A 25,464-nucleotide genomic window follows, 5' to 3' on the forward strand; every position below is an offset into this window, starting at 1 on the left:
AAAATGACAGGGAAAAAAAAAAAAAGATAAATGTTAGCAAAGTTGTGAGGAAACTGGCACACTAATGTTTTATTGGTGAAGTTGTGAATTGATCCAACCATTCTGGAGAGCAATTTGGAACTATATCCAAAGGGCTATCAAACTGTACATATCCTTTCATCTAGTAGTGCTTCTATTGGGTCTATATCCTAAAAAGATCACAAAAAAAGGAAAACTGCAAAAAAATTTTGTAGCAGCCCTTTTTGTAGTGGCAAGGTACTAGAAATGGAGTGTATGCCCATCATTTGGGGAATAGATGAATAAATTATGGTATATGAATATAATGGAATATTATTGTTCTATAATAAATGATGAACTGGCTGATTTCAGAAAGTCCTGGAAAGACTTACATGAACTGATACTGAGTGACGTGAGCAGAACCAAAAGAGCAACAAGATTATGTGATTATCAATTGTGGTGGACTTGGCTCTTTTCAACAATGAGGTGATTCAAAGCAATTCCAATATTTAATATAATTAATATAATAATATTCTAATATTAAGATGTGATGGAGTAAGCCATTCACATCCAGAGTGAATTATGGAGAATGAATCTGGATCAAGTATAGCATTTTCACTTTTTGTTTTTGCTGTTGTTTATTTTCTTGTGTCTTTTCTTTCTTTTTGTTTTCTTTTTTTTCCCTCTTTTGATCTGATATTTTTCTTCGCAGCATGATGAATATGTTAATATGTTTAGAAGAATTGTACATGTTTGATTACTTGCTGTCTATGAGAGGGGGTAGAAGGGAAGAAAGGGAGAAAAATCTGGAATATAAGGTTTTGCAAAAGTGAATGTTAAAAACTATCTTTGTATGTATTTAGAAAAATGAAAAAAAAAAAAAAAAAAAAAAGCTGTTTTTAAAAATCAAGTCAACCCAGCCCTTAAAGATGATCATAGAGTCAAAAGACTGCAGATTTAGAACTAGAAGTCTAAATTTCCTATTTTCTAGTGAAAAAACATAAGATCAAGCTATTTGTGCAAGGTGACAGGTCAGGGTGCTTCAGGATCAAGGTGATTCAACATGAGGGTCAAGAATTGAACTCTGACTCCAAAGAAAGTGTGTTACACATTGTAATTCATTACTATTCCTTCTCTGTGATAAACTATTCATATAAAAGGACACAATTATTATAATCCCAGTATTGATGGAATAATGGACATTCACCAAAATAGTAAAATTCTCTGCCTAAATAAACTACATTTTTTTTTTTATATTTTAAGAGTTGTTAATAAATATTATAGAGAAAATCAAAAGAAAAACATTAATACAAAAAGAACTCCTGGAATAACGTATTACATTCAGAAAGTAAAGAAAGAAATATTTGTAAACGTATGGTACTTCTGTTCTATGTCACTTAGAACTTATTGCTTCAATATTAATTTTTATTCAAAACCAAGTCATATCAATGCAACAACAGGGCTGTAAGGATATTAGTGAGAATGCATAATATAGTCTTACATTAAGTTAGCATTTTGGATGTCAATATTTTCATTGTGAATTAAGTGAAAACATCCTATTTTCCTAATATAATACATATTATGAGACTCTTCAAATTCTTCCTTTATATTCTGTTTCTTTTTCTGACACAACTAAAAGCTAGAGAGAATCTGTGAGCTACAGAATACTAGAAGCACAATAATAATTATGTCCTTCAAAAGGTGTTAAATTATAGGAAAGGTTCTATTATAGATAAAACAGAAAGTGAGCAAATGCATGCAAAATATTTTAGTTGTTTTAAGTTCTTTATGTAGTCTTTACTGAGGATGAGGAGTGGAGAGAATTGAAGCTCACATATTTCAATATAAGCCAAGTTATCTATGACTGATTTCCATGCCTTTTGTTATTTCCTTTGTTTTTTCATTACCCAGAATCTAAACAATATTAAATTAACACAGGGATTTTTTAAAAATTATTTTAGCTCTCCTTATTGCACTGTTTTAACAACTACTTTTCTAGTCTCACAAAAATAAGATTTATCAGATTTATTATTTTTTGAACAGATTAACAAAATATTTTGTCAAAATTATAAAATTAAATTAAGGATAACTACACATAGAATGTGGGGACAAAAATGCTTAAAAAGAGAAGGAATGGAAAATTTTTTTAAGTTTAAAAAGCCATATTTTAACTCCCAAAATTATTATTACTTCTATTTTAATTTAAATAAGAACTGGGGGTAGCTAGGTGCCCAGTGGATAGAACATCTGAAGTCAGGAGCACCTGAGTTCAAATCTGATCTCAGATACTTAACACTTCAGAGCTGCGTGACCCTGGGCAAGTCACTTAACCCCAATTACCTTAGCAAAAAAAAAAAAAAAAAAAAAAAAAAAAAAAAAAAAAAAAAAAAAATTAAATAAGAACTTATCCTAGATGTTAATCTATGTTAATTTTTTATCTGTAGTTTAATATTGCTCATAAAAATCTTAATAAGATGCTTAATAAGATACTACCTTATATCCAGGTCCTAACTGATGTATTGCAAATATCTGTGCTGGATTGAGTGCTTCACTAAACACATAAACTGCACCAAGTTGACCACAGAACACTCTATTTGCATCAGCAGTTTCTGAAGATCCAAGAAAGCACTTATCATAGCTCTGTTGAACAATAAAAAAGTACATATGTAATGTTAAATATGCTATTTTTGAATGGCACCTGAACAAAATACTTTTCCCTTCATTAGTATTAGTGTCATAATAAAAAAAAAAAAAAAAAATTAAGATTAAACAAACCATTAGCAGCAGTAGCTTGCTTTAAATAATACTCAATTTTTCCTACTTTAAAAAATAAAATGTACTTACATCTATTTTCAATATTCATTGAGAACTTTCCTGACAATGACCTTAGTTCTAATCATACCAAAATAGTAAAAATAATAATAAGTTTAAAAAATAATATAGAAAATAAACTTACATCATTTGTGTTAACATGCCAGGCCATATCACCATATGAAACCAGCTGACCATTAACATAGCATCGTATTTCACTATTTCTCCAGCGGTTGTAGATGTGAACAATGCTGATCATGTACCACTTAAGGGAATTGGGGGGGAACGGAGAGAAAGAAAACAATGTGCATAAATAAAATTTTAATAATTATGACAAATAAAAATGATTAAAATGCTCATGTCACACAAAATAAAATTCAATTTATGATAGAAAACAGTTACAATTAAATTTTAAAGCAATTGTTTCCAAATATGTATTTCAGACTAGTCAAAAAAAAAGTAGGTTGCTTCACTAAATCTGCTGCTAAATATTTACGCTCTATTTTGGGGTCTTCATTATCATAATTAGGTACAGATGAAATTATTCCCTATTCTGTGGCTATCATTTAATTTTTTAAAATAAATATATTTCTGAAGAAATGCTTTATATTAAAGCTAAAAAATTCTTTAAGACAATAATCTAAAACTAAATTCCACCTTTCTGAAACATAATCTTTTTCTAATTTTACTATTGCTATTAATATTAATAATCTTAGAGTTATAGTCAGTTCTTCTTTATCCTCCAACTTCCCTGAATATCAAATTTTAAATTTTCAGCAATTATATCTTTAGCTCTTTCATCAGTCTGTCTGTTTCATTCCAAATACTAACATATGGGTTAGACTTTCTAACAGCCTCCTACTCTCAAGTCTATTAAAGACAAATAAAAAATTATGTCTAAACAAGATGTATACAAAACAAACTGGGGATAGTTTCAAGTGGGGAAAAAGCATTCTAGTTAGGAAGGAATGGGAAAAACATCTTACAAAAAATGGGACTTTAACTTGAGACCTGAAGGAAATCAGGGAAACCAGGAAGCAGAAATGAGGAATTATATGCATGGAGGATAGACAGTAAAACTGCCTGAAGTCAGGAGATGGAGAGTCTATTGTAATTGACCTGCAAGGAGGTCAATACCACTAGATCTCATATCCAGTGGACAAGTGGGGTGAGGAGGGATATGTAAGAACATGATCAGACTTGCCTTTTCAGGTGAATTTGACAATTTAGGGTAGCATGTATAAAGTACAAAGAAAATTCAGGCAGATCAACAAGAAAAATATAATAATCCATATATGAGATGAGGGCAGCTTATAGTAGTGTGGTGGCAGTATCAGTGGAGAGAAGAAAGCACATATAAGAGATGCTATGAATTTTGAAACAAAAAGGCTCAGCAAATATCTCGCTATGAGGAATGAAAAGAGATCCAAAAAAGAAGAAGATTGAGAAAAAGCTATTACATATGGGCATTAAAAAAGGTCCTGGTAAAAAAGTAAAGCCCTATCTCTGTGAGATAGGCTCAACAGGGTTAGCCATGGAGGTGAATCAGATTCTCATTCTTATTTCTTTTCTCTCTGTTTTGTTTTCACACAAAATTATTAAAAGATCTTTTTTGTATAGATACAAAAAAAAGTTAACAGAGAACATTTTCCCTCCTTAATCACTGCCAAGAAAATAAAGGGAAGTGTCACTAAAATATAATATATTGAGACTTTTGCTGTATGTAAAAGAAAGCTGAGAAGCCATCTATATTACCATTGTACCCTATTCCAACTGACACCACAAAGAGCAAATGAGACTGCTAAATGAGATGCTATTCTGAAAATCTGCAACAAAGACTATATGTATCTCTGAAGCCTCAGTTATAAACCTCACTCAGATGTATTACTTCACTATTTCCTCCTTCACCTCATCTCATATGAAGTAGTCATTCTCTTTAGACATCACTCTACATTGCCCCTTCATCCTATTCTATACTATTTTCATTCAGCAGATTTCCTTCTCTACTTTATCACTAATTTTCAAGTTCTTTCTATAAAATTGTCATTGATGCTTCCAAATATGGCCATGTCTCTACCAAATCCAAAAAACCCCTCAACTTAATTCAACTATCATTGCTAGTGATCATTCTATATCTCTCCTGCATTCTCAATTATAGTCCCTTAGAAAAAGCCAGTTATAGAGCGTGATTCCATTTCCTCAATTTCCTTTAAGCCCTCTATATTCTGTCTCCTAACCTCAACATTCAACTGAAAATGTTCTATACTGTTGCCAATGATGTCTTCAAATTTTCCTACTTTGCCAATTATTTCTGCCTTGCAGGCCCATAAATTCTGCTTTCAAAATGTGTACTTTTTGCTATCCATACCTAGAGAAAAAACTGATTAACAGGCTGAAGCATACTTTTTTTTTTTTTAACTTTTTTTTTTTTCCCCTTGGAGTTTTGGAGGTGTGGGACGGTAGGGGAGAGAGATGTTTTCTTTTGCAACATGGCTTTTATGGAAATTTTTGCATAATTTCATATGTGCCTTCTCAATGGGAGAGGGAGTATAAAAAGGAAGAAACAGAATCTAGAACTCAAAGTTTTAAAAACAAATGTTAAAAAATTGTTTTACATGTAACTGGGGAAAATAAAAATATTACAACACTTTAAAAAATCTTGTATTTTTCTTTTAAACCATTTAGGAACAGATCTTGCTACAGTCCCATGCTATCTTGAGGGACTTCTGCTTGAGATAAGGTGTTAATTCATTTTCTGTTGTCTTGTTATATTTATATTTATTTATAGACTTCTGGACTCTTTGACCTGATCTGAGATAATAATTCCTTCTGTTATTAATATCTTTCTTGCTTATATATTTCCTTATGGTCAAGATACTTAATGCAGATCTTTGACAATATCAGATTATTGTTGTTTTATTTTCCTATCACTCATTCTCTTCCACTTTCTCCTTTGATAGTGATTTCTCAGGAAACTGGACTTCAAAGCCTTCTCAGTCTCTTCACAAGTCAGGAAAATCACAGGTAATTCACATGACAGGGCAGAGCTGGCCCAGCTGGATAATGGACTCTTTCCCTCAGGACAAGCGGAAAATTCCACTGCTTCCCACATGTGTTTTGCCCTAGTTTCCTCTGTTTATTCTCCAACTGAGATTTGTTGGAAACAGATAGCTGCCACTGTAGCTACCTCAGCCTAATTCTCTGCTTTTTCATTTTCTGCAACTAGAAGGAGAGAAGGAAGGGTTGAGTGATCCAGTTCTGCAGTCCTACTACTGAACTGTGGCGGGTAATGAGACAAGGAGTACTGAGAAAATATGTTAATAATTGGAGGTCAATCTTCTCTTCTAGTTTTTTTCCCTGAATTGTTTCCTTGTCTGCAACTATCTGGAGATAATTGATTGCTTTATCTCAAGGATGATTCCTATTATAGAGAGGTTTGAGAGCTCATGAGCATGAGGAAAAAAAAAATCTTCAATTTTGCTGAATGGAACAAACTGAAAACCTTAATGATATCTTTCCTGCCTAATGGCCTTTTCTCAGTCTTCATTCTTTTTGACCTCACTGCAACCTCTGACACTGCTACCTACCCTCTTCTTGATGACTGATCCTGTTTTCATGATGCTCTTCTTATACTTCTATGTGACAGAAGGCTACTTTACATCTTTGCTCATGAACACTGGAAATTCTTTAAGGATTCAACCTGCATCTTTTTCTCATCTCCTTTCATACTATTTACTTTGATGTTCTTATGAGCTCCCATGAATTCAATTAATAACCCTAGGCAGATAATTCTGAGATCTATCTGTCCAAACAACATCTCTCATTACCAAGTTTCCTGGTCATCTCAAACTGAACATCCCACAGACATTCCAAACTCTGTGTCAAAAACAGTACTTACCTTTCCCTCTAAATCTTCTCTTTCAAACTTCCCTAATACTGTCAAAAGTAACATCTTCTTTCTAAATAATATGGACTCACAACCTTTTACTCATTCTCAACTCCTCATTCACTCCACATTCATAGTCTGGTGTTAGGTTTTGTTAATTTTAACATTCACAATAGTTCAAATATATCCTTGAATATATATTCAAATATATATCCTCTACTTGCATAAAACAGCCATTCTAATAAGAAGTCTTGATTATCACATACCAGAAAACTGTCTTAAACTTAAATTCCCTGTGTCACATGTCTTCATTACAGTACATTTTCTACTCAGAAACACCAAAATAAATTGACCATATCACCTCTCTATGCAATAAAGCTCATTATTACCTCTAAAATCGAAAATAAAACAAAACTAATTAGCTAGTAAAGTCCTTCATGACATGAACTCTTCTAATTTTTCCAGTTTTCTTAAATATTATTACCTTCCACATTCTCTGAAATTCAGTTGATCCTAGCCTCCTTACACAAGGCACTCTGTATTGCCCATAACTAGGCATTTTCACTGGTTGTCCACCATACCTGGAATGCTCTCCCTCCTCATCGTTCCCTCCTGGCTTCCTTCAAATATCAGCTAAAATCTTACTTTCTGAAAGAAGCTTTCCCAGTCCTCCTTCCTCTTAGAGTCTTCCCTTTAAGATTGTCTCCAACTTATTTTGTATAAACTGTCAAAAAATGGAATGAATTCTCTCTGGGTCTAGAAATTGAGTAATAATTTATTTTCTATAATAATATATTGCTCAGATCCCAGGGAAATAAAACTATCCATTTGCAAAAATATATAAGTTTGGTGAACCATTTATACCATTAAAATCATCAGATCTAATAAATGATTTCAGGGAAGCAGAATACACAAATCACTTATCAAATAAAAACTACTTTCTCCTATATATTTCTCTAACTTTCAAAGTCATCAGAGCAAAGTTCTTAAATCTAAATGTCTTAAAAATAATGAAACTTTTTCATTAGGATTTATTCCTCCCTCATTAAACGGTTGTAGAACATTAATTTAAGTGAGAATGAATAAAAGTTAATTCCATTTTGAAAATGTCCAGTTACCTTCTCAGATAAATGGAAAAATACAGAGGAATCATAAAATGAGTGCTGGATATTATTGTTTCATCAGTGTTTACTGTTTTAGTTTATACTATTTTGTTTTAAAAAAGTCAAAGATGATGATAACATGAAATAATTATCCTTTACAATATGCTGACATTTAATTAGTCTTGGCAATTACAAATTTCTGTGTAAACTTGATTAAAGTTTATATATAAAGTTTCAAGAATAAGCATAACCTACACTGTAGCTTTTTTGTAGAAGAAAGGAGAAGTAAAAATCTGGGATGGTTTATGACAATTTTCAATTTGAAGAACTGTCACATGAAAGAAGGAACAGCCTTTGTTCTAGTTGATTCAGAAGGTAGAACTGGGACCATTGAGTAAAAGCTCAAAAAGAAAAAAAATTAATAAATATTGAGGTAAGAAAAAACTTCATAATAAAAATATTTACATAAAAAGAGAAAGAAACTCTTGGGAAGCTATGGGTTTCCCTTCCTTGGAAATTTTCAAGCTAAGGCAAAATGGGAATATCAGCAATCATCATGAAAATAAGCATTTATATAAAACTTCAAAGTTTGCAAAGTACATTTAAAAAAAAAAATCTCCTATGTCAGCCATTAAATAGATAATATCTTATTTGTGGATGAGTTATACTAGATGGTCCCATCCAATTCAAACTATTCACGGTATGAACTAATTGTTCTTCCAGTTAAAGGTTTCATTTCCACAACCCTTAGTGATATTAGTAATATCAAATTTGTCTTCTTGCTAAGTAAGATATGTCCTCTATTTTGCCTATTACCCACATGTCAATCTATAGAACTAAGGCCATGAGTTTATTGAATGTTTTCTTCAACAGATTTTAGCTCCTTTGAACTTCTAGACCAAGTAAAACTATTTCCAAAATACAGACTAATTTATATTGTAAATCTTAGAAATAAAAATACTTCACCTAAAAGAAACAGTCCAAAAACATTTGCATTTTTACTTACTTTTCGTGGTTGAAAATCATATTTCACACAGTGCTGAAAACCTTTGCCCTTTGACTTCAGTGAAGTAACTATTAAACAGTTGCCAACAAAATGAGCAGAATAACCAACACCTTTGCTAGTACGAAAACTGTTTAAAAAAAATAGGAATAAGGAATTAAGCAGAGTAGTTCAAGCTCCAACTAAAAAGTAGATACACAAAGCTTGTCATACAGAGTAGAATACATATATACTTTCAGATAAAACAATAAAATGTAATATGTTGAAACTATTTGAGTACTTGGGGGGGGACAGGTGCACAGAAGCAAAAGTTTAAAATACTGAAAATAAAAATTTTTAAATTTTATATTTTTAATTTTAATGTTATATTCAGGTACACAGAGTAACACATTACTGGCTGAAAAATACTGACAGGGGTCCTGATCTATCAAAAGCCATTATCTCACAACAGTAAAAGAGTAATAATTTTAAATCATATTTACATGACATTTTAAGTTTTGTAAGCAGCTTTATATCCATCATCTCAACTGATCCTCACAACAACCCTGTGAGTACTATGCACTTTTTGCTCTTATTTTATAGATGAAAAAACAAAGGCACAGAAAGGTTAAGTGACTTTTCCAGTAATCACAGAGCTAGTCACTCAGAAATTCCCCTAAGATTTTCCTACTAAATCATAAATGTATAGCCAATTGTTTATTGGGGGAGTGAGTCCCCACTCTAAAAGCTTCCTATAGCAAATAAATCATAGTTCCTTTGCAAATTTGCTTACATGCAAGGTTGAAGTGCAAGATAAGGCATGGGTGACAAAATTTAAAATGAAAAAAGTCCCTATAGCTCTATTCTGCATGACAAACATAAGATAATTTAAGGAGGGAGGAAGCACTAATAACTTATAATACTTAGACACATTAATCATGAGAAGATGATGGCAAATAAGATAATAAATGTGAAAGAGCTTTTTTCCATTTGAAGATCTGAGTTCAAATTTGACTTCAAATATTTATTAGTTGTAGGTAAATCTCAACCTCCATTTGTCCAAGTTTCCCCAAATGTAAAATGAAGGGAAATTAAAAGCACCTACCTCATGGAGTTGTGAGGATCAAATGAGATAATGTTTGTAAAAAGCACTTAGCATAGGGCCTGGCACATATTTGACACTATTAAAAAAAACATTAGTTTTATTTATCCTTCCCTTTTAAAAGAACAACACAAATCAGGGTGGCACATTGTAATTATTTCTCTTCCAGCTCTGAAACCTTCCTCAGCACTTTCTCACTCTGGAACATCCTTTTGTAATACTAGACCCTTTTTCCCAGTTATAAGCAACTTTGACACCGCCATATTAGAAAAAGTTGTAAGCCAGCTTTCTATCAATCCCCTTCTGAATCTCTGAACTTGGTCAATAGACCTCAGCAGTTGTGTGAACATGAAATTTCCTTTAGAATCTTGGGTCTTCTCATCCTGGAAACATCTTTCGGACTTTCTCTCCTTTTTCCCATTTTTGAGGCTCTTACTGGAGCTCCATTTTGGAAAAGAATTTAGATTGGCCCTCTTTTATACCCTTCCCAATTCTGATATGAATCCTGATAGGTACCTTTTTCTTACAGCTCCTACCTGTCAGGTTCCTTCTGTATGTTTCCCTCCACTCCACCCCATTAAGCCAAGTGCATCAAGGGAAAGCACTGTGTTTCTTTTTGCTTTTATTTGTATCCCCACCACATAAGAGAGTTCCTGTCCCATTGCTATTTTTCAGTCCTTCAGTCATGTCCAACTCTCTGTGACCTCATAAATCATAACATGCTAGACTCTTCAATCCTCTACTATCTCCTAAAGTCTACCCAAGCTCATGTTCCATGTTTCCATGTTACTATCCATTCATCTCATGCTCTGCCATCCCTTTCTCCTTTTGTCTTCAATCTTTCCAAATATCTGAGGCTTTTTCAACATGTACTATCTTTTCATCACACAACCAAAGGATTTAAGTTTCAGGATCAATATCTGAATTTCCAGTGAATAGCCTGAATTTCTCTAAATATTAACTGATTTGATTTTCTTACTATCCAAGAGACTCTTAACACCACAACTCCAGCGCCACAACTTGAAAGTGCTAATCTTTCCTTATAAACCAACTCTCAGAGTCATATATTGCTACAAAAAAAAACAAACAAACAAACCAACAAACAAAACTGTAACCTCATAGACCTTAGTCAGCAAGATATCTCTCTTTTTTGGGATGCTGTCCATATTTACCATAGCTTTTCTTCCAAGGAAAAAGCATCTTTTAATTTCATGGCTGCAGTCACTGTCTGCAGTGATCATTGAGCCCAAGAATAAAAATCATAATAATACAAACTCTGATACTTCTTCAATTTCTTCTCACTCTCTTTGTCAAAAAGTAACGAGACCAATTGCCAAGATCTTAGTTATTCTGATGTTAAGCTTCAAGACAGCTTTTACCTCTCCTTTTTCACTTTCATTAAGAAGTTTCTTAATTCTTCACTTTTTACGATGAGTGATATTATCTGCATATCTGAGATTTTTGATATTTCCCCCCATAGCCTTAATTTTGGCTTTTGATTCATACAGCCTGGAATTTTGTAAGACATACTCTACAATACACAGCTTTGTTGCACTTCATTTCTAATCTTAAACCAATAAACTGTTCTATGTTTAGTTTTAACTGCTGTTTCTTGACCTGCTTTCTCAGGAAACAAGTAAGATGGTTTGGTACTCTCAAATCTCCACATTTTGTTGTTATACACATAGTCTAAAGCTTTAGTGTAGTCAATGAAGGAGAAGTAATTTTTTTTTTCTTGACAAAAATTTCCACAATTTTTTTTTCTGCTTTCTCAATAATCCAGTGAATACTAGCAATTACCTCTTCTTAATCTCTTTTGCTTTTGAGTCCCTTCTGTCTTTGTCTTTTATCATATCCATTGCATGAAACATTCCCTTAGTATCTCTGATTTTCTTGAAGAGATTGGATTTTTTTTTCATATTTTTTTGCACAATTCAATTAAGAGAAGTTTTTTCTCTTTCCTCCTATTCCTTTGAGTTTTACATTTGGTTAAATATATCTTTCTCCTCTCCTTTCTCTTTTACTTTCCTTCTTTCCTCAGCTATTTATAAAGCCTCTATCTAATGAGGCTTTATATATAGCTGAAGAAAGAAGGAAAGTAAGAGATTTTGTTTTCTTGACCTTCTTTTTCGTTATAATTTTTTTGCTGCTGCCTCCTATAAAATATTTCAAAGCTCTTTCTATAGTTCTAAAGGAATTACTGGATCTAATTCCTTAAAACTATTTACCAGTTCCACTTCATATTAGTAAATGATGTTATTTGGTCATACTTCTATGGTCTGACTTTTTCCTACATCATCTAAACCATAGTCACATAGTACTTAATCACTAAATAAATGCTTATTTGCTATTAGCTATAATAACCATAATAATAGCATCCAGTTATGATTTTTGTTTCATTTTTAAAAGATAACTAGCTCTCTTATAAAGACAGGATGGCAATTGTGGACAGAAAAGATAGTCCCAGAACAGAAAGTCCTAGTTCACATCCTTGGCGGTTCAAATCCTTTTATACATTTGCTGTGTGATCCTCAGCAAGTCACTGAATCTCTCAGTATTCAAGGAAACTTTTTAATCATAAATTGCAAAGAAAATGTCAACTTTGACTTGCAGTAGCAGAGTATCCAGACATATAGGAACAATCAAATAACATTAAGAATCAATGCTATTTATAAAGTTAGTGATTATACCAGAATTATGTTGTTTTAAATTATGAAAGAGATAAAAGTATAGAGTAATCATTCATCTTATTTGATGTTTTATGCACTGACTCTGAAAGTAACTACAAAAGAAATTTCTAAAAACCTTTCCATGTAAAAGTTTTAGAATGACTGTTCATATTTGCATGCACGTATGAGTATGCATGTGTGCAAACACGCATGCTCTCATTCAAATCAGTCACTTTTTCCCAACTGTTAACCAAGTGAAGATGTATTTTTTTGATTGTAGCCAGATCAGAGGTTCATTCAAAAGATACCAGTCAGGTGAGATTTCTCCCTGGGTCTGGCTTTTTTTATTGTTTGCTGAATTCAAGTAAGAAGGGACTGAGGCAATTAAACCTTTATCTCTTTACTTGTGAGAGCACAGCACAGCCCCTGAAAGCTTGACTCTGCTGTTACCTCTGTTGCTGTTGTGTCTAGAGCTGAAAATGGCTATGATCTTATAAATTTCAAGAGATCAGGAGAGTGAGCCACTAGGAAGTCCACGAGTAGAATCTAAACTGGATTTTGCAGTTAGCCAAACTAAACAATGAAACCCATGGATCAAGAAATGAAAGCTTGGATAGGGAATCATCCAGTGGCAACAATTAGCTTGAACATGAACTTGGTAGGATGAATGCTCCTTTGAAACTATAATAAACATGAGCCTATACTCCCTATGGTCAAAGACAATATGAAGAATAATATTTCCCCATGTTGAAGGAAATGTTTATGCTTCTGTTCTAGCTTTTCTTCAAAGTAAATAACCCTGTAATTAGCAAAAGCTAATACTTGATAATTATTTAAATGGAACTGGGGAGTTAATTAATGACTGTTAACAGTAGGGAAGACAGGCCAGAATGGGAATTCAAATCAGTAACATTACAGAAAAACACTCGTTAACCCCTTAGATTTGAATTCCCATTCTGGTCTGTCTTCCCTATATATAATTCTGGGTGCATAGTGTAGTTGGCCTAGCTATGGAAAAGAAAGCCAGAAAATTATTACATATATATTTTCAAATTCATGTGAAGAAAAAAATACATAAACTCAAGTTTTCATTTTATATCTACTATCTGTGTATCTGAAACAACATAGCATAATATAAAAAACACTTCATTGTTAGTAAAGAGAACTAAATACAAATCTAACCATTTAGTAGCTGTGAAATCTTGGCCAAGTTATTTAACATCCTTGAGCCTTTTACTTCATCTGTAAAATTGGAATACCTATATAAACTATTTTAAAAGATTGCTGTAGGAGAAAAAGTACTTTGTAAATAAATACATTTGTATGTATTTGTATATAAATAAATATATTGTGCATGCAAAAGTATACAAAAGTAAATTATTTAACAAAAATGTGCTCATAAATATAGGAATAAGTAAAACAGGCTTTTAAATATACGTTCAAATTTAAACAAGTTACTTACCAATAGAGATAAGGTTTATCCTTATCAACATTGATGTTATTTAATGGATCCATACGAAACCAAGTATTGAGTGTAAACCCATTTTGGTAAGGCCACTTTGCTATAGGAGGCAATGCAATTGCCTAACCCCCCCAAAAAAAAGAAATAAAAGGGAGAAAAAAAAAAGAAAAAAGTATCAATTAACAATGAAAAAAGTCATAATATGATGAAACATTTATACATGAGTTGTAACATATTTATTAAAAAATACACAAGAATATGTACCTCTGCTATATGGCTAGGAACTATATATTACCTATAAAATAGGTATTCTGTGCAAATACCACAGAAATACAATGGCATATGGAAGTACATAGAGAATACATACCATACAAATAAAATGCAAAAATGTCATCAAATGTCAATTCATTACCTCTGCCATGAAGAAACATTGGAAATATAATTAAGAGGTGAATTTTTTTTTAAATGATGCTTATGGCATAAAACTGAAAAGTGCTGCATATCGTTGGCAAATAACAGCAATGCCTTTTTTTTCCCCAGACACACACTTGAGGAATAAAAGAATAATATTTAAAGTCTTTTTAAAAATTTAAAATTTGAAGTTCGTCATTTTATAACACCTAATACAAAGGATAAATAAATGATCATTTCTTAGGAAGTAAAAAAATAGCTTAAGTTCTCCTTGAGAAAACCACCCACTCATAACACACACACACACACACAGAGTAGATTGTGGTGCAATGGTTTTAAGATTTCAAAAATGGAAGGAGAGGGCAGAAGACTAAATAAAATATGGAGGAAGTTGTAGGGAGGGGCCAAAAAAAAGGAAGTTAATGAAACAGTATGTTAATTATTTTTCTGTCTAAAACTATTATATAATATATGAGATGTTTACATATCTGCTGAATAATGATTTTCCAGTAATAATGTCCCTTGAAAGTGACTGAAATTTTACCAAGGCCTAGTTTCTGTTCCGGGCAGGTAGTTAGTTAGAAGAAGATTATAAAGGAAAGACAATTCCATATCATATTCGATGTTGTTCTAAATAAAGATAGCAATTTAATTCTCCAAATCTGGTTTGTGTAAACCAGAAAAAAAGGTAATTAGAATAAGAGCCTTAATTCATAAGCAACTAAATTTTTTATTAAACATTATGAAAATCACGTACTAAGGAATGCCATTCTTTATTAGTCTCCATGCTAATTATATAAAATTCATATCAACAAAGCAAACTAAATAACAACATTCCTTAACATCTTCTATGAAAGTAAAAATGAGAAGGAAAAACATTTATTGATCACAAAACAACATAGTAATGCTATCTGGTAGTATTAAAACATTATTTAACAAATATCTAAAATTGCTTAGAAACGTCAAACTCATCCAAATGCCAGCAAAACTCCTGTAAAAGGTCAGAATCGGCTTACAAATAAAATCAGGAAATGTTTAAAATAAATAAGACTAACAGAAAATAGAGATGTTGTTAACACATGGTTTTCTAAATATGTAGTCTGCAAAGATCTATTTCTGTTTTAATTTGATACCAATAGTTACATAGAAACGGGATATATATAGATATAGATATAGCTAAAACTATGCTAATTACATGTTTCACTAAAGAAATTACTTACATGCAAAATTGTTAATAAAATAGTATGTTAATCATTTTCCTATCCATACAACATTACATGTCTTCATATTTGCTGAACCCTGATTTCATCCAAGAAACTATTTGACTAAAGATGAACTTGAAAAATTATGAAATTATAAATGCCAAAAAATTCATCTACTAGGTTGACCCAGATAACAAGACTAAACATAATAAAATGTCTATAATGATTATTGGAAGTTCAACAACATAAGAAATATTAGAATTTAGCAAGAAATTTTGCCCAAAGAACTTTGGAATGGTAACTACAAAAAGATAATACGTTATTATTCAGTCCAATAAAGCCTAAAACATTGCTAAATAAAATTTATCACTTGGATGTATATTTCCAGACAGTTTCTAAGTTGTTTTGTATATTTATTTCTTGTCTTCTCAACAACTTCAAAAGTAGGTATCATGCACACATTTTATACAATGATAAAATTTAATAGTTTCTCAAAGATATGAATAGAATTTAAATGAATTAATTAGATTATATTTTCTTTTCTAAACTAAGATATAGTTCCTTACATTTGAACACATACAAGAGTTCTTTTATCAGTTTGAAGCCTCCTTCTCAGTCTCCTTTGATAGTTCATTATTTTCTTCCTATTCTCTAAAAGTAAGAATCCTTCCAAGAAAATATCCCAAATCATCTTCTTTGTCTCTCCAAGCTTTTTACTTGTTAATCACATCTGCTCCTATTGATTAATATCATTTCTACACAGATTAACTCCTAAATCTTTATAAAATTCTATTTGCTCCTCTGAGTTAAGGAACCCCATCTTCAAATGCCTGCTAGGTAACTCTACTTTGATGATTGGTTTAATCAAAGTGAACTCATAATACGCTCTATTAAAATCTGATTTTCCTCCCCAAAATCCATGTTTTCTATGAACAACACTGCAACTTGAGATAATTCACATAATCTAACTGATCTTCCACAAAATCCTGATTCCAGTACTCATCTTGGAGTGGAGGTGACCCTGAGTTCTATAAAACTATGACAGTAAAATACTAACTCTGACAAATCTTTATATATTGGAAAGACTTTGATTATATATTGTTAGTGACAGTGAAAATTACAGATCTGTTCCTCTTAATGATGATTTGATTTGTGGGGCAGGCTGGAAGAAAGGATCTACAATCTGAGGAATACTGCTCTTCCCAGAATACTAGGCTGTTTTACCAGTACTTAAAGATGATACTTAAGATGTCATCTACTGTCTCCTTTTCAAGGTGCCTTGTTACATCATGCTACCTCAGGATAAAGATTGAAGGAGGGCTATTAAAAGTGTCTGTTGTTTCATTGGCTCCTGGACAAGTCCAACTATTCCTTTACTTCCACAAATCCCATAGGCCTAGCTTTCTCCTGTAGCCTGAGTCTCTCCTCGGACCTGACCCCCAATATATACACACACGTGCGCGCGCGCGCACACACACACACACACACACACACACACACAAAACACTTTTTCCTGATCGTCAGCCCAACTTACTTTCCATCTAGTGTCTATTCAGTGATTCAACTGTCTGGTCTTCCAAATGCAATCACAATCTGGACAACAGATATTTTTTATCCATTCATTTTTCTTCCTAAGTAGAAGCCCTATACTGTTCAAGCATTTTATGTAGTCAAAATAATGTTGTCCACAAACAGAAGCACTGTAGGTCCTTATCATCATAGGTAATCAATCCCACTTATCTCTATACTATGTATGTGTCATCTTCCATAACATTGGAATATATCCAATGATGGTGACCATCCTTCTTCCTTTCTTATACTATGTTTAATGTTAATATTTGTAGTTATCAAAGAATCTTGTGTTATATTAACATACTTATGACAGACTCCTCGCTGGAAGTCCTAAGAATGACTTGGAAATTTAGGGGATTCCCATCAACTGGGGAAATGTAATGTTCTCCTTTGTTTCGGTTTCCTTGGGGTCTCTGGGAGCAGCCTTCCTTTCAGTTCAGTAATCAACACATAACAGCCAGGTGTTAAAGTCCAAATCTTTTATTGTCTCCTTGCCTGGGGTCTGAACCAGCTTTCTTTGAGGTCCTTGGTTTCTGTGAAGGAGGCAAGAGGACCACCCACCACTTCTTTGTCTTCCCTAGTTCTGATTCTGGCTGAGTCTGTCGGAGCTTATTTGCTCTCTTATAATAGGTGTGAATCTTATAGAACTATATTAAGTATTAAGTATATGTACTGAACTACCATTGTCTTTATCAATTCCACTGACTTAACATCTTGTTTCAAGTTCAGAGTTCTGGCCCATAATAGGGAAAGGCTAAATGTAGTATTTGGATGCAATGGAAAACTATTGTTCTGTAAGAAATGATGAGCAGGCTGATTACCAAAAAAGTCTGGAAAGATTTATATGAACTGATGCTGAGTAAAGTAAACAGAAATAGAAGAGCACTGTTCACAGTCATAGAAACACTGTGTAATTATCAATTATTATAACAGATTTAACTCTTCTTAGCAAAATAGTGATCCAAGACAATTCCAATACACTTGGAATGGAAAATGATATCCAAGCCAGAGAAAGGCTTATGGAGTCTGAATTATTAAATTAAAGCATCTTTTAATTTTTTTTTCTCTCTCATGAATTTTCCCTTTTGTTTTGATTTTTCTTTCAAAACATGACTAATAAACAAATATGTTTAAAATGACTGTACATGTATAACCTATATAAGATTGCTTGCTGTCTTGGGGTGGAAAGGAAGGGAGGGAGAAAAAATTGGAACTCAAAATCTTATAAAAGTAAATGTTGGGGGGCAGCCAGATAGTGGAATGGAAAGAATGCCAGTCTTGGAATTAGTAGGACCTAAGTTCAAATGTGACTTTCAACACTTCATTAGCTGTGACCCTGGGAAAGTCACTTAACCCTAATTGCTCACCCCTCCCCAAAAAAAGAAAATGCTGAAATAATCTTCACATGTAATTGAAAAAAATAGAATACAATTAAAGTGGGGGGAGGCATGAGGAGGAAGAGAGCTGATGATAATACTCAATCTCTGAGTGCAAAGAAAATTTTAGTCAAAAAAACATTAAAATCAGCAGAATCTTGTCTTCTCTAAATCTTTCAAGCAACTGTGTAACTGTAAAGACATGGTCTGCTTTTATCTTTTAGATCTTTTAAACTTTTTAAAAGTGGTGTGTGTTTCTTCTTTTAGGTGATCTATTTTTTTTTTCTTTTTTTGGCAAGGCAACTGACTTGCCAAGGGTCACACAATTAAGTGAATGAGGCCTAATTTGAACTCAGGTCCTTTTGACTTTAGGCCTAGTACTCAATCCACTACATCATCTAGATGCATCTTAGTTGATCTATTTTGGTCACTCACTGTGACTAGAATTGGATTTTTGTTTAGCATGAGACAGACAAGGAGCCAGGTGTACATTGTGAGATACAATTACAACAACTTTCACAAGTAATGTAATCAAAGGTACTTTAAATTCAAGGTTGAACCTTTGGAATTAAAACTGTTATTATTGGTCTATAAAAAATGATTGGCAGGATGATTTCAGAAAGGTTTGGAGAGACTTACATGAACTGAGGCTAAATGAAATGAGAAGAACCAATAGAATATTATACATATCAACAGCAAAATTATATGATGATCAACTGTAATGGACTTGGTTCTTTTCAACAGTAAGATGATTCACACCAGTTTCAATGGTCTTGTGATGGAGAGAGCCATCAACACCAGAGACAGGACTGTGGGGAATGAATGTGGACCACAACATAGTATTTTCACTTTTTGTTGTTATTTGCTTCATTTTGTTTTCTTTCTCATCTTTTTTTTTTCTTTTTGATCTGATTTTTCTTGTGTAGCATAATAACTGTGGAAATATATAGAGAACTGCTCACATTTAACATATATTGGATTACTTGCTGTCTAGGAGAGGGACTTGGGAGAAGGGAGAGAGAAAAAAAAATTGGAACTCAAGATTTTGCAAGGGTGAATGTTGAAAATTATGCATATGTATTTTGAAAATAAAAAACTGTTAAAAAATTAAAAAGAAAAAAGAATCTATGATCCAAGGCAATCCCAAGAGATTTTGGATGAAAAATGCTATCTTCATCCAGATAAAAAATTATGAAGATTGAAAGTAAATCAACACATGCTATGTTTAGTCCATTTTTCTGTATTTTTTTCCTCTCCCATGGTTTTTCCCTTTTGTTCTGATTTTTATTTCCCTACATGATTCATAAAACAATATGCAATAAAAATAAATAAATTTTAAAAAAGAACTGGTTCAATTGTCATGTCAAAGCAGATTCACATTTCTCTGGCTGCCTTGGTGCTGATGTGGAACAGCTAGTTTGGAGTATGAGCCTTCAGTATTCAATCCAGCACATAGATATAGCAGTGCTCTATCTTTCTTTGCAGTGCTTTGGAGTGGTGGTGACTGTTGATTCTAAGGCAAAAAAGCTGTAGTAGCAGGTTTTAAATGAAGATCTTCCCAAGCTAATTATTGATAATACTGTATCTGATCTGATTCTGATTTACACCAGGGATATAAAAATCTCTTAATTGTTCTAGGACTATCCAAAGAGAAAAAAAACAAAAACATTTGCTTTTCTGAGAATTGGAAGTGGCCTTCTAAATCAGGTCCTGATTTCAAAAAACTGATATCAAGATTAGTCATAGGGGACAACAATAAAACCGGTGGTCTCCAATGTTTATACACAAAGACCAACATATAGGCAACAAGCAAGAAGAACAGAGTTGATCTTATAAGTATCACTGAAATTTTTTTCTTCATCCAACAAGAGACCACAACTTTACTGATAGAATCAGTATAAATTTCAAATCAGGTTGCATTTAACCCTCTCTGAAACACTGAAAAAAAAAATGTCCCTGTCTCCAAATTGTTACAACTTCAATTTCATAACAGCTTATCATTACTGTTGTTCTTTAGGGCTCAGACACTTAGAAACATTGCTTTAGAAACAGTGGCTTGGAACATGACCAATTCTATGTTCTTCATTTCCATACTTTTAATACATTTGCTATTAATGAATTTCCTATATTATTGAAGTAACTTCACCCTGAACTTTAAATTTTTCAGCAGCAGCTAATTATGTTTGCTGAGAAAGCTCCTTAATCTTGGCTTTTTCAAGGCTATGTATTGGTACCTGAAGCTGGGTTCTTGTAGACATCTGGTTTTGTGATGACAGGATATTCTGAGATTCTGGATGGTGATTCCAGTAACCCCCATCATTTGTTGAAATCCCAGTTTGGAAACATTCTTCCATACTTCCTTTTTACTTAAACTTTGTTTTGCTTTATTGACTGATTCACTGATGATCTCAAAAACTGATGCCAGCTGGAATTCTTGCAAGATTGCCTTATGGAATCCTGTACCTCAAGCTCTAGTATTGATCCATCACTATCCGATTCTGTTTTAGACCCTGACTCAGTCTGGGCCTATGGCAACACTTGCTCTGTGACCAGAATGATTTCTGCTGCTTTACAAGGCATTTTCTGAGGAGAACATAAATTCAAGATAGCTGCAGAAAGAGATCTCATCACTGAAATTTGTTGTAATAGTCACAAGAGTAATATGGCTCTGGATAGGCATACCTTTATTCAAAAGAAACAGAGGAAATAAATAAGGATATATGGGGAGAGAGAAATCTTAAGATAAATTCACATTAAAAAAAAAAATCTAAGAACAAGACAGAAGAAGTAATAGTAAAGATCCATATAAAGAAACAGAGAAGTGATTGTCATCAAAGTTCACTAGATGATAGTAAACTGGGCAGAAAGAAAGGCAAAAAAAAAAAAAAAAAAAAAAAAAAGAGAGAGCGAGCTCAGGAAACAGATGACAATCTGCCATAAAGGCATAATACAGTATACATGGGAGACTACAATTCTCTGCAGAGTTATTTATTCCTTGCCATTACTATTCATTAACTATGACAAATTTATTCTTCAAAAGATGAAAGGTCCAAAAAGGGAAATTCTAAATTGTATCTGATTTTTACCAACAGGAAAAAAACAGAATGTAAGAATGCAAATGGTAAGACTCTTACAATCATTCCTCAAAGGATTCTGGAGAGAAGAAACAAAAGTTAAGAAACAAAAGGTATAGTCTATGAACTCTAGATTTTTGGGAAACAGATTTCAAAAGGTTCAAAAAAAAAGATAAATAGGATCCTATGTCAAAATTTCAATAATGAAAGTTAGTCTAGGAAATTAAATTCTGAGAAAATGAAGCTAAACAACTCAAACCAGAAATTTAAAAAAAAAAAAAGAAAGAAAGAAAGAAAGAAAATTGTTTAAAGAGAGCCAAATGGGTAAATAGAAACTCACCAACCAATTCAGATTTTTTAAAGATACAAACAAAAGAGCAATGTGGATACAAGTAATAAAAGATAAATGTGTGGAATGATTCTATTTTGGGGGGAAAAAAGAAGTGAAAAGTGTTCACTCTAAGAATTACCAAGTGATAGCAAGAGAAATAAACATCAACAAAGGATGCTAGGTTTTTACCTTTTTTAAAAAAATTATATAAAAATTATATTAGAAAAAAGAGAAGAATGAAAAAAAGAGTAGAATTACTATTTGAAGAGGATCATATGAAGAGAGGTAACAATAGAAACAAAAAAAAAAAAAAAAGGCACAGATGCTTAATTGTTTTACATCTATTTTCTCTGTCAAGGCTAATAATTAAAAACACCAGAACAAAAATGGGTAACAGTAAGCTGATAGCCATGATAAGGAAGGAGATAGTAATAGAGTACCTAGTTGTCCTTGATGAACTCCAGACATTTGATCCAGATGAACTATTTCCTCAGATACTGAAAAAACTAACAGATATGACTAAGTCATTCTCAATTTTGTCTGAAAGATTATGGAAAACAGAAGTGGAAGTGAAGAAATGTACCAATTTTCAAAAAAAAAAAAAAAAAAAGAGGGAGGAATAGATGCACACAAATGAACACTCAAAAAATACAGGAAAATTGAGTTTGATTTCAACTCCCTGGGAAATTCTACAATAGACATTTAATGGGTTAGTGAAATCTAGCAAGAGAAGCGATGATTACAAAGAACCATCCAAGACAGAGCATGCAAAATGAACCCTGTTTCCTTTTTTTTTTCTTGACAGTTACTATCATTATCCTGCACATCACATGTAATTTACCTACTATACATTTTAGTAAGTCATTACATAAAGAATTTCATACTTTTCTTGTGGAGAAATATATACTGGATGCTAATACAGTTAAAACGGATTTGGGACTGATTAAATGCCACATTCAAAGAATAGTCCCCCAAGCCAATAGGCAAGCAGGAACCCAGAACTGGATTCTTTAACTTTTTTCAAGTCATGGACCATCTGGCTGTCTGAAGATGCTGATACTTTCTTTTTTATGTTTTTTTTATTATTATATATATATTTTATAATATTATCCCTTGTATTCATTTTTCCAAATTGCCCCCCCTCCCTCTATTCCCTCCCCCCGACGACAGGCAATACCATACATTTTACATGTGTTACAATATAGTCTAGGTACAATACATGTGTGTGAATATCATTTTCTTGTTGCACAATAAACATTAGAATCCGAAGGTACATGCAACCTGGGCAGACAGATATTAGTGCTAACAATTTACATTCGCTTCCCAGTGTTCCTTCTCTGGGTATAGTTATTTCTGTCCATCATTGATCAACTGGAAGTGAGTTGGATCTTCTTTATGTTGAAGATTTCCACTTCCATCAGAATACATCCTCATACAGTATTGTTGTTGAAGTATACAGTGATCTTCTGGTTCTGCTCATTTCACTCAGCATCAGTTGACCTAAGTCTCTCCAGGCCTCTCTGTATTCCTCCTGCTGGTCATTTCTTACAGAGCAATAATATTCCATAACCTTCATATACCACAATTTACCCAACCATTCTCCAACTGATGGACATCCATTCATCTTCCAGTTTCTAGCTACAACAAAAAGAGCTGCTACAAACATTTTGGCACATATATGTCTCTTTCCGCTCTTTAGTATTTCTTTGGGATATAATCCCAGTAGTAGCGCTGTTGGGTCAAAGGGTATGCACAGTTTGATAACTTTTTGGGCATAATTCCAGATTGCTCTCCAGAATGGCTGGATTCTTTCACAACTCCACCAGCAATGTATCAGTGTCCCAATTTCCCCACATCCCCTCCAACATTTGTCATTATTTGTTCCTGTCATCTTAGCCAATCTGACAGGTGTGTAGTGGTATCTCAGAGTGGTCTTAATTTGCATTTCTCTGATCAGTAGTGATTTGGAACACTCTTTCATGTGAGTGGATATAGTTTCAATTTCTTCCTCTGAGAATTGTCTGTTCATATCCTTTGACCATTTATCAATTGGAGAATGGTTCGGTTTCTTATAAATTATGGTCAGTTCTCTATATATTTTGGAAATGAGACCTTTGTCAGAACCTTTGTTTTTAAAAATATTTTCCCAATTTGTTACTTCCCTTCTAATCTTGTTTGCATTAGTATTATTTGTACAGAAACTTTTTAGTTTGATGTAATCAAAATCTTCTATTTTGTGATCAATAATGATCTCTAGTTCTCCTCTGGTCATAAATTCCTTCCTCCTCCACAAGTCTGAGAGGTAGATTATCCTCTGTTCCTCTAATCTATTTATTATCTCCCTCTTTATGCCTAAATCATGGACCCATTTTGATCTTATCTTGGTATATGGTGTTAAGTGTGGATCCATATCTAATTTCTGCCATACTAATTTCCAGTTTTCCCAACAGTTTTTTCCGAATAATGAATTTTTATCCCTAATGTTGGAATCTTTGGGTTTGTCAAAGATTAGATTGCTATAGATGTACCCTTTTTTGTCCTTTGTATCTAATCTGTTCCACTGATCTACCGGTCTATTTCTTAGCCAGTACCAAATGGTTTTGGTGACTGCTGCTATATAATATAGCTTTAGATCAGGTACACTTAGACCACCTTCCTCTGAGTTTTTTTTCATTAGTTCCCTTGCAATTCTTGACCTTTTATTCTTCCATATGAATTTTGTTGTTATTTTTTCTAGGTCATTAAAATAGTTTCTTGGGAGTCTGATTGGTATAGCACTAAATAAATAGATTAGTTTGGGGAGTATTGTCATCTTTATTATATTCGCTCGGCCTATCCAAGAGCACTGAATGTCTTTCCAATTATTTAAATCTGATTTTATTTTTGTGGCAAGTGTTTTGTAATTTTTCTCATATAATTCCTGACTTTTCTTTGGTAGATGGATTCCCAAATATTTTATACTCTCAACATTTGTTTGGAATGGAATTTCTCTTTGTATCTCTTGCTGTTGCATTTTGTTAGTGATATATAAAAATGCCGAGGATTTATGTGGATTTATTTTGTATCCTGCCACTTTGCTGAAATTTTGAATTATTTCTAGTAGCTTTTTAGCAGAGTCTTTGGGGTTCTCTAAGTATACCATCATGTCATCTGCAAAAAGTGATAGTTTAATTTCCTCATTTCCTACTCTAATTCCTTGAATCTCTTTCTCGGCTCTTATTGCCGAGGCTAGCGTTTCTAGTACTATATTGAATAGTAATGGTGATAGTGGGCAACCTTGTTTCACTCCTGATCTTACTGGGAAAGGTTGCAGTTTATTTCTATTGCATATTATGCTTACTGACGGTCTTAAATATATACTCCTGATTATTCTAAGGAATAATCCATTTATTCCTATACTCTCAAGAGTTTTTAGTAGGAATGGATGTTGGATTTTGTCAAATGCTTTTTCTGCATCTATTGAGATGATCATATGGTTCTTATTAA

The 25,464-nt window shown here is 32.8% G+C and overlaps 1 protein-coding gene across 1 annotated transcript in view; it reads right to left on the reverse strand.

The window, feature by feature from the left end:
- NBEA (neurobeachin) overlaps window positions 1-25,464 on the reverse strand; it is a 699,286-nt gene that overhangs the window by 577,792 nt on the left and 96,030 nt on the right. The window contains 4 exon segments of the mRNA XM_074303499.1: window positions 2,491-2,637; window positions 2,954-3,073; window positions 8,804-8,930; window positions 14,013-14,134. Of these exon segments, the coding sequence (XP_074159600.1) occupies window positions 2,491-2,637; window positions 2,954-3,073; window positions 8,804-8,930; window positions 14,013-14,134 (516 nt within the window).

This window comes from Sminthopsis crassicaudata, chromosome 3, assembly GCF_048593235.1.
Source record: "Sminthopsis crassicaudata isolate SCR6 chromosome 3, ASM4859323v1, whole genome shotgun sequence".
In the NCBI taxonomy this organism is placed as follows: domain Eukaryota; kingdom Metazoa; phylum Chordata; class Mammalia; order Dasyuromorphia; family Dasyuridae; genus Sminthopsis; species Sminthopsis crassicaudata.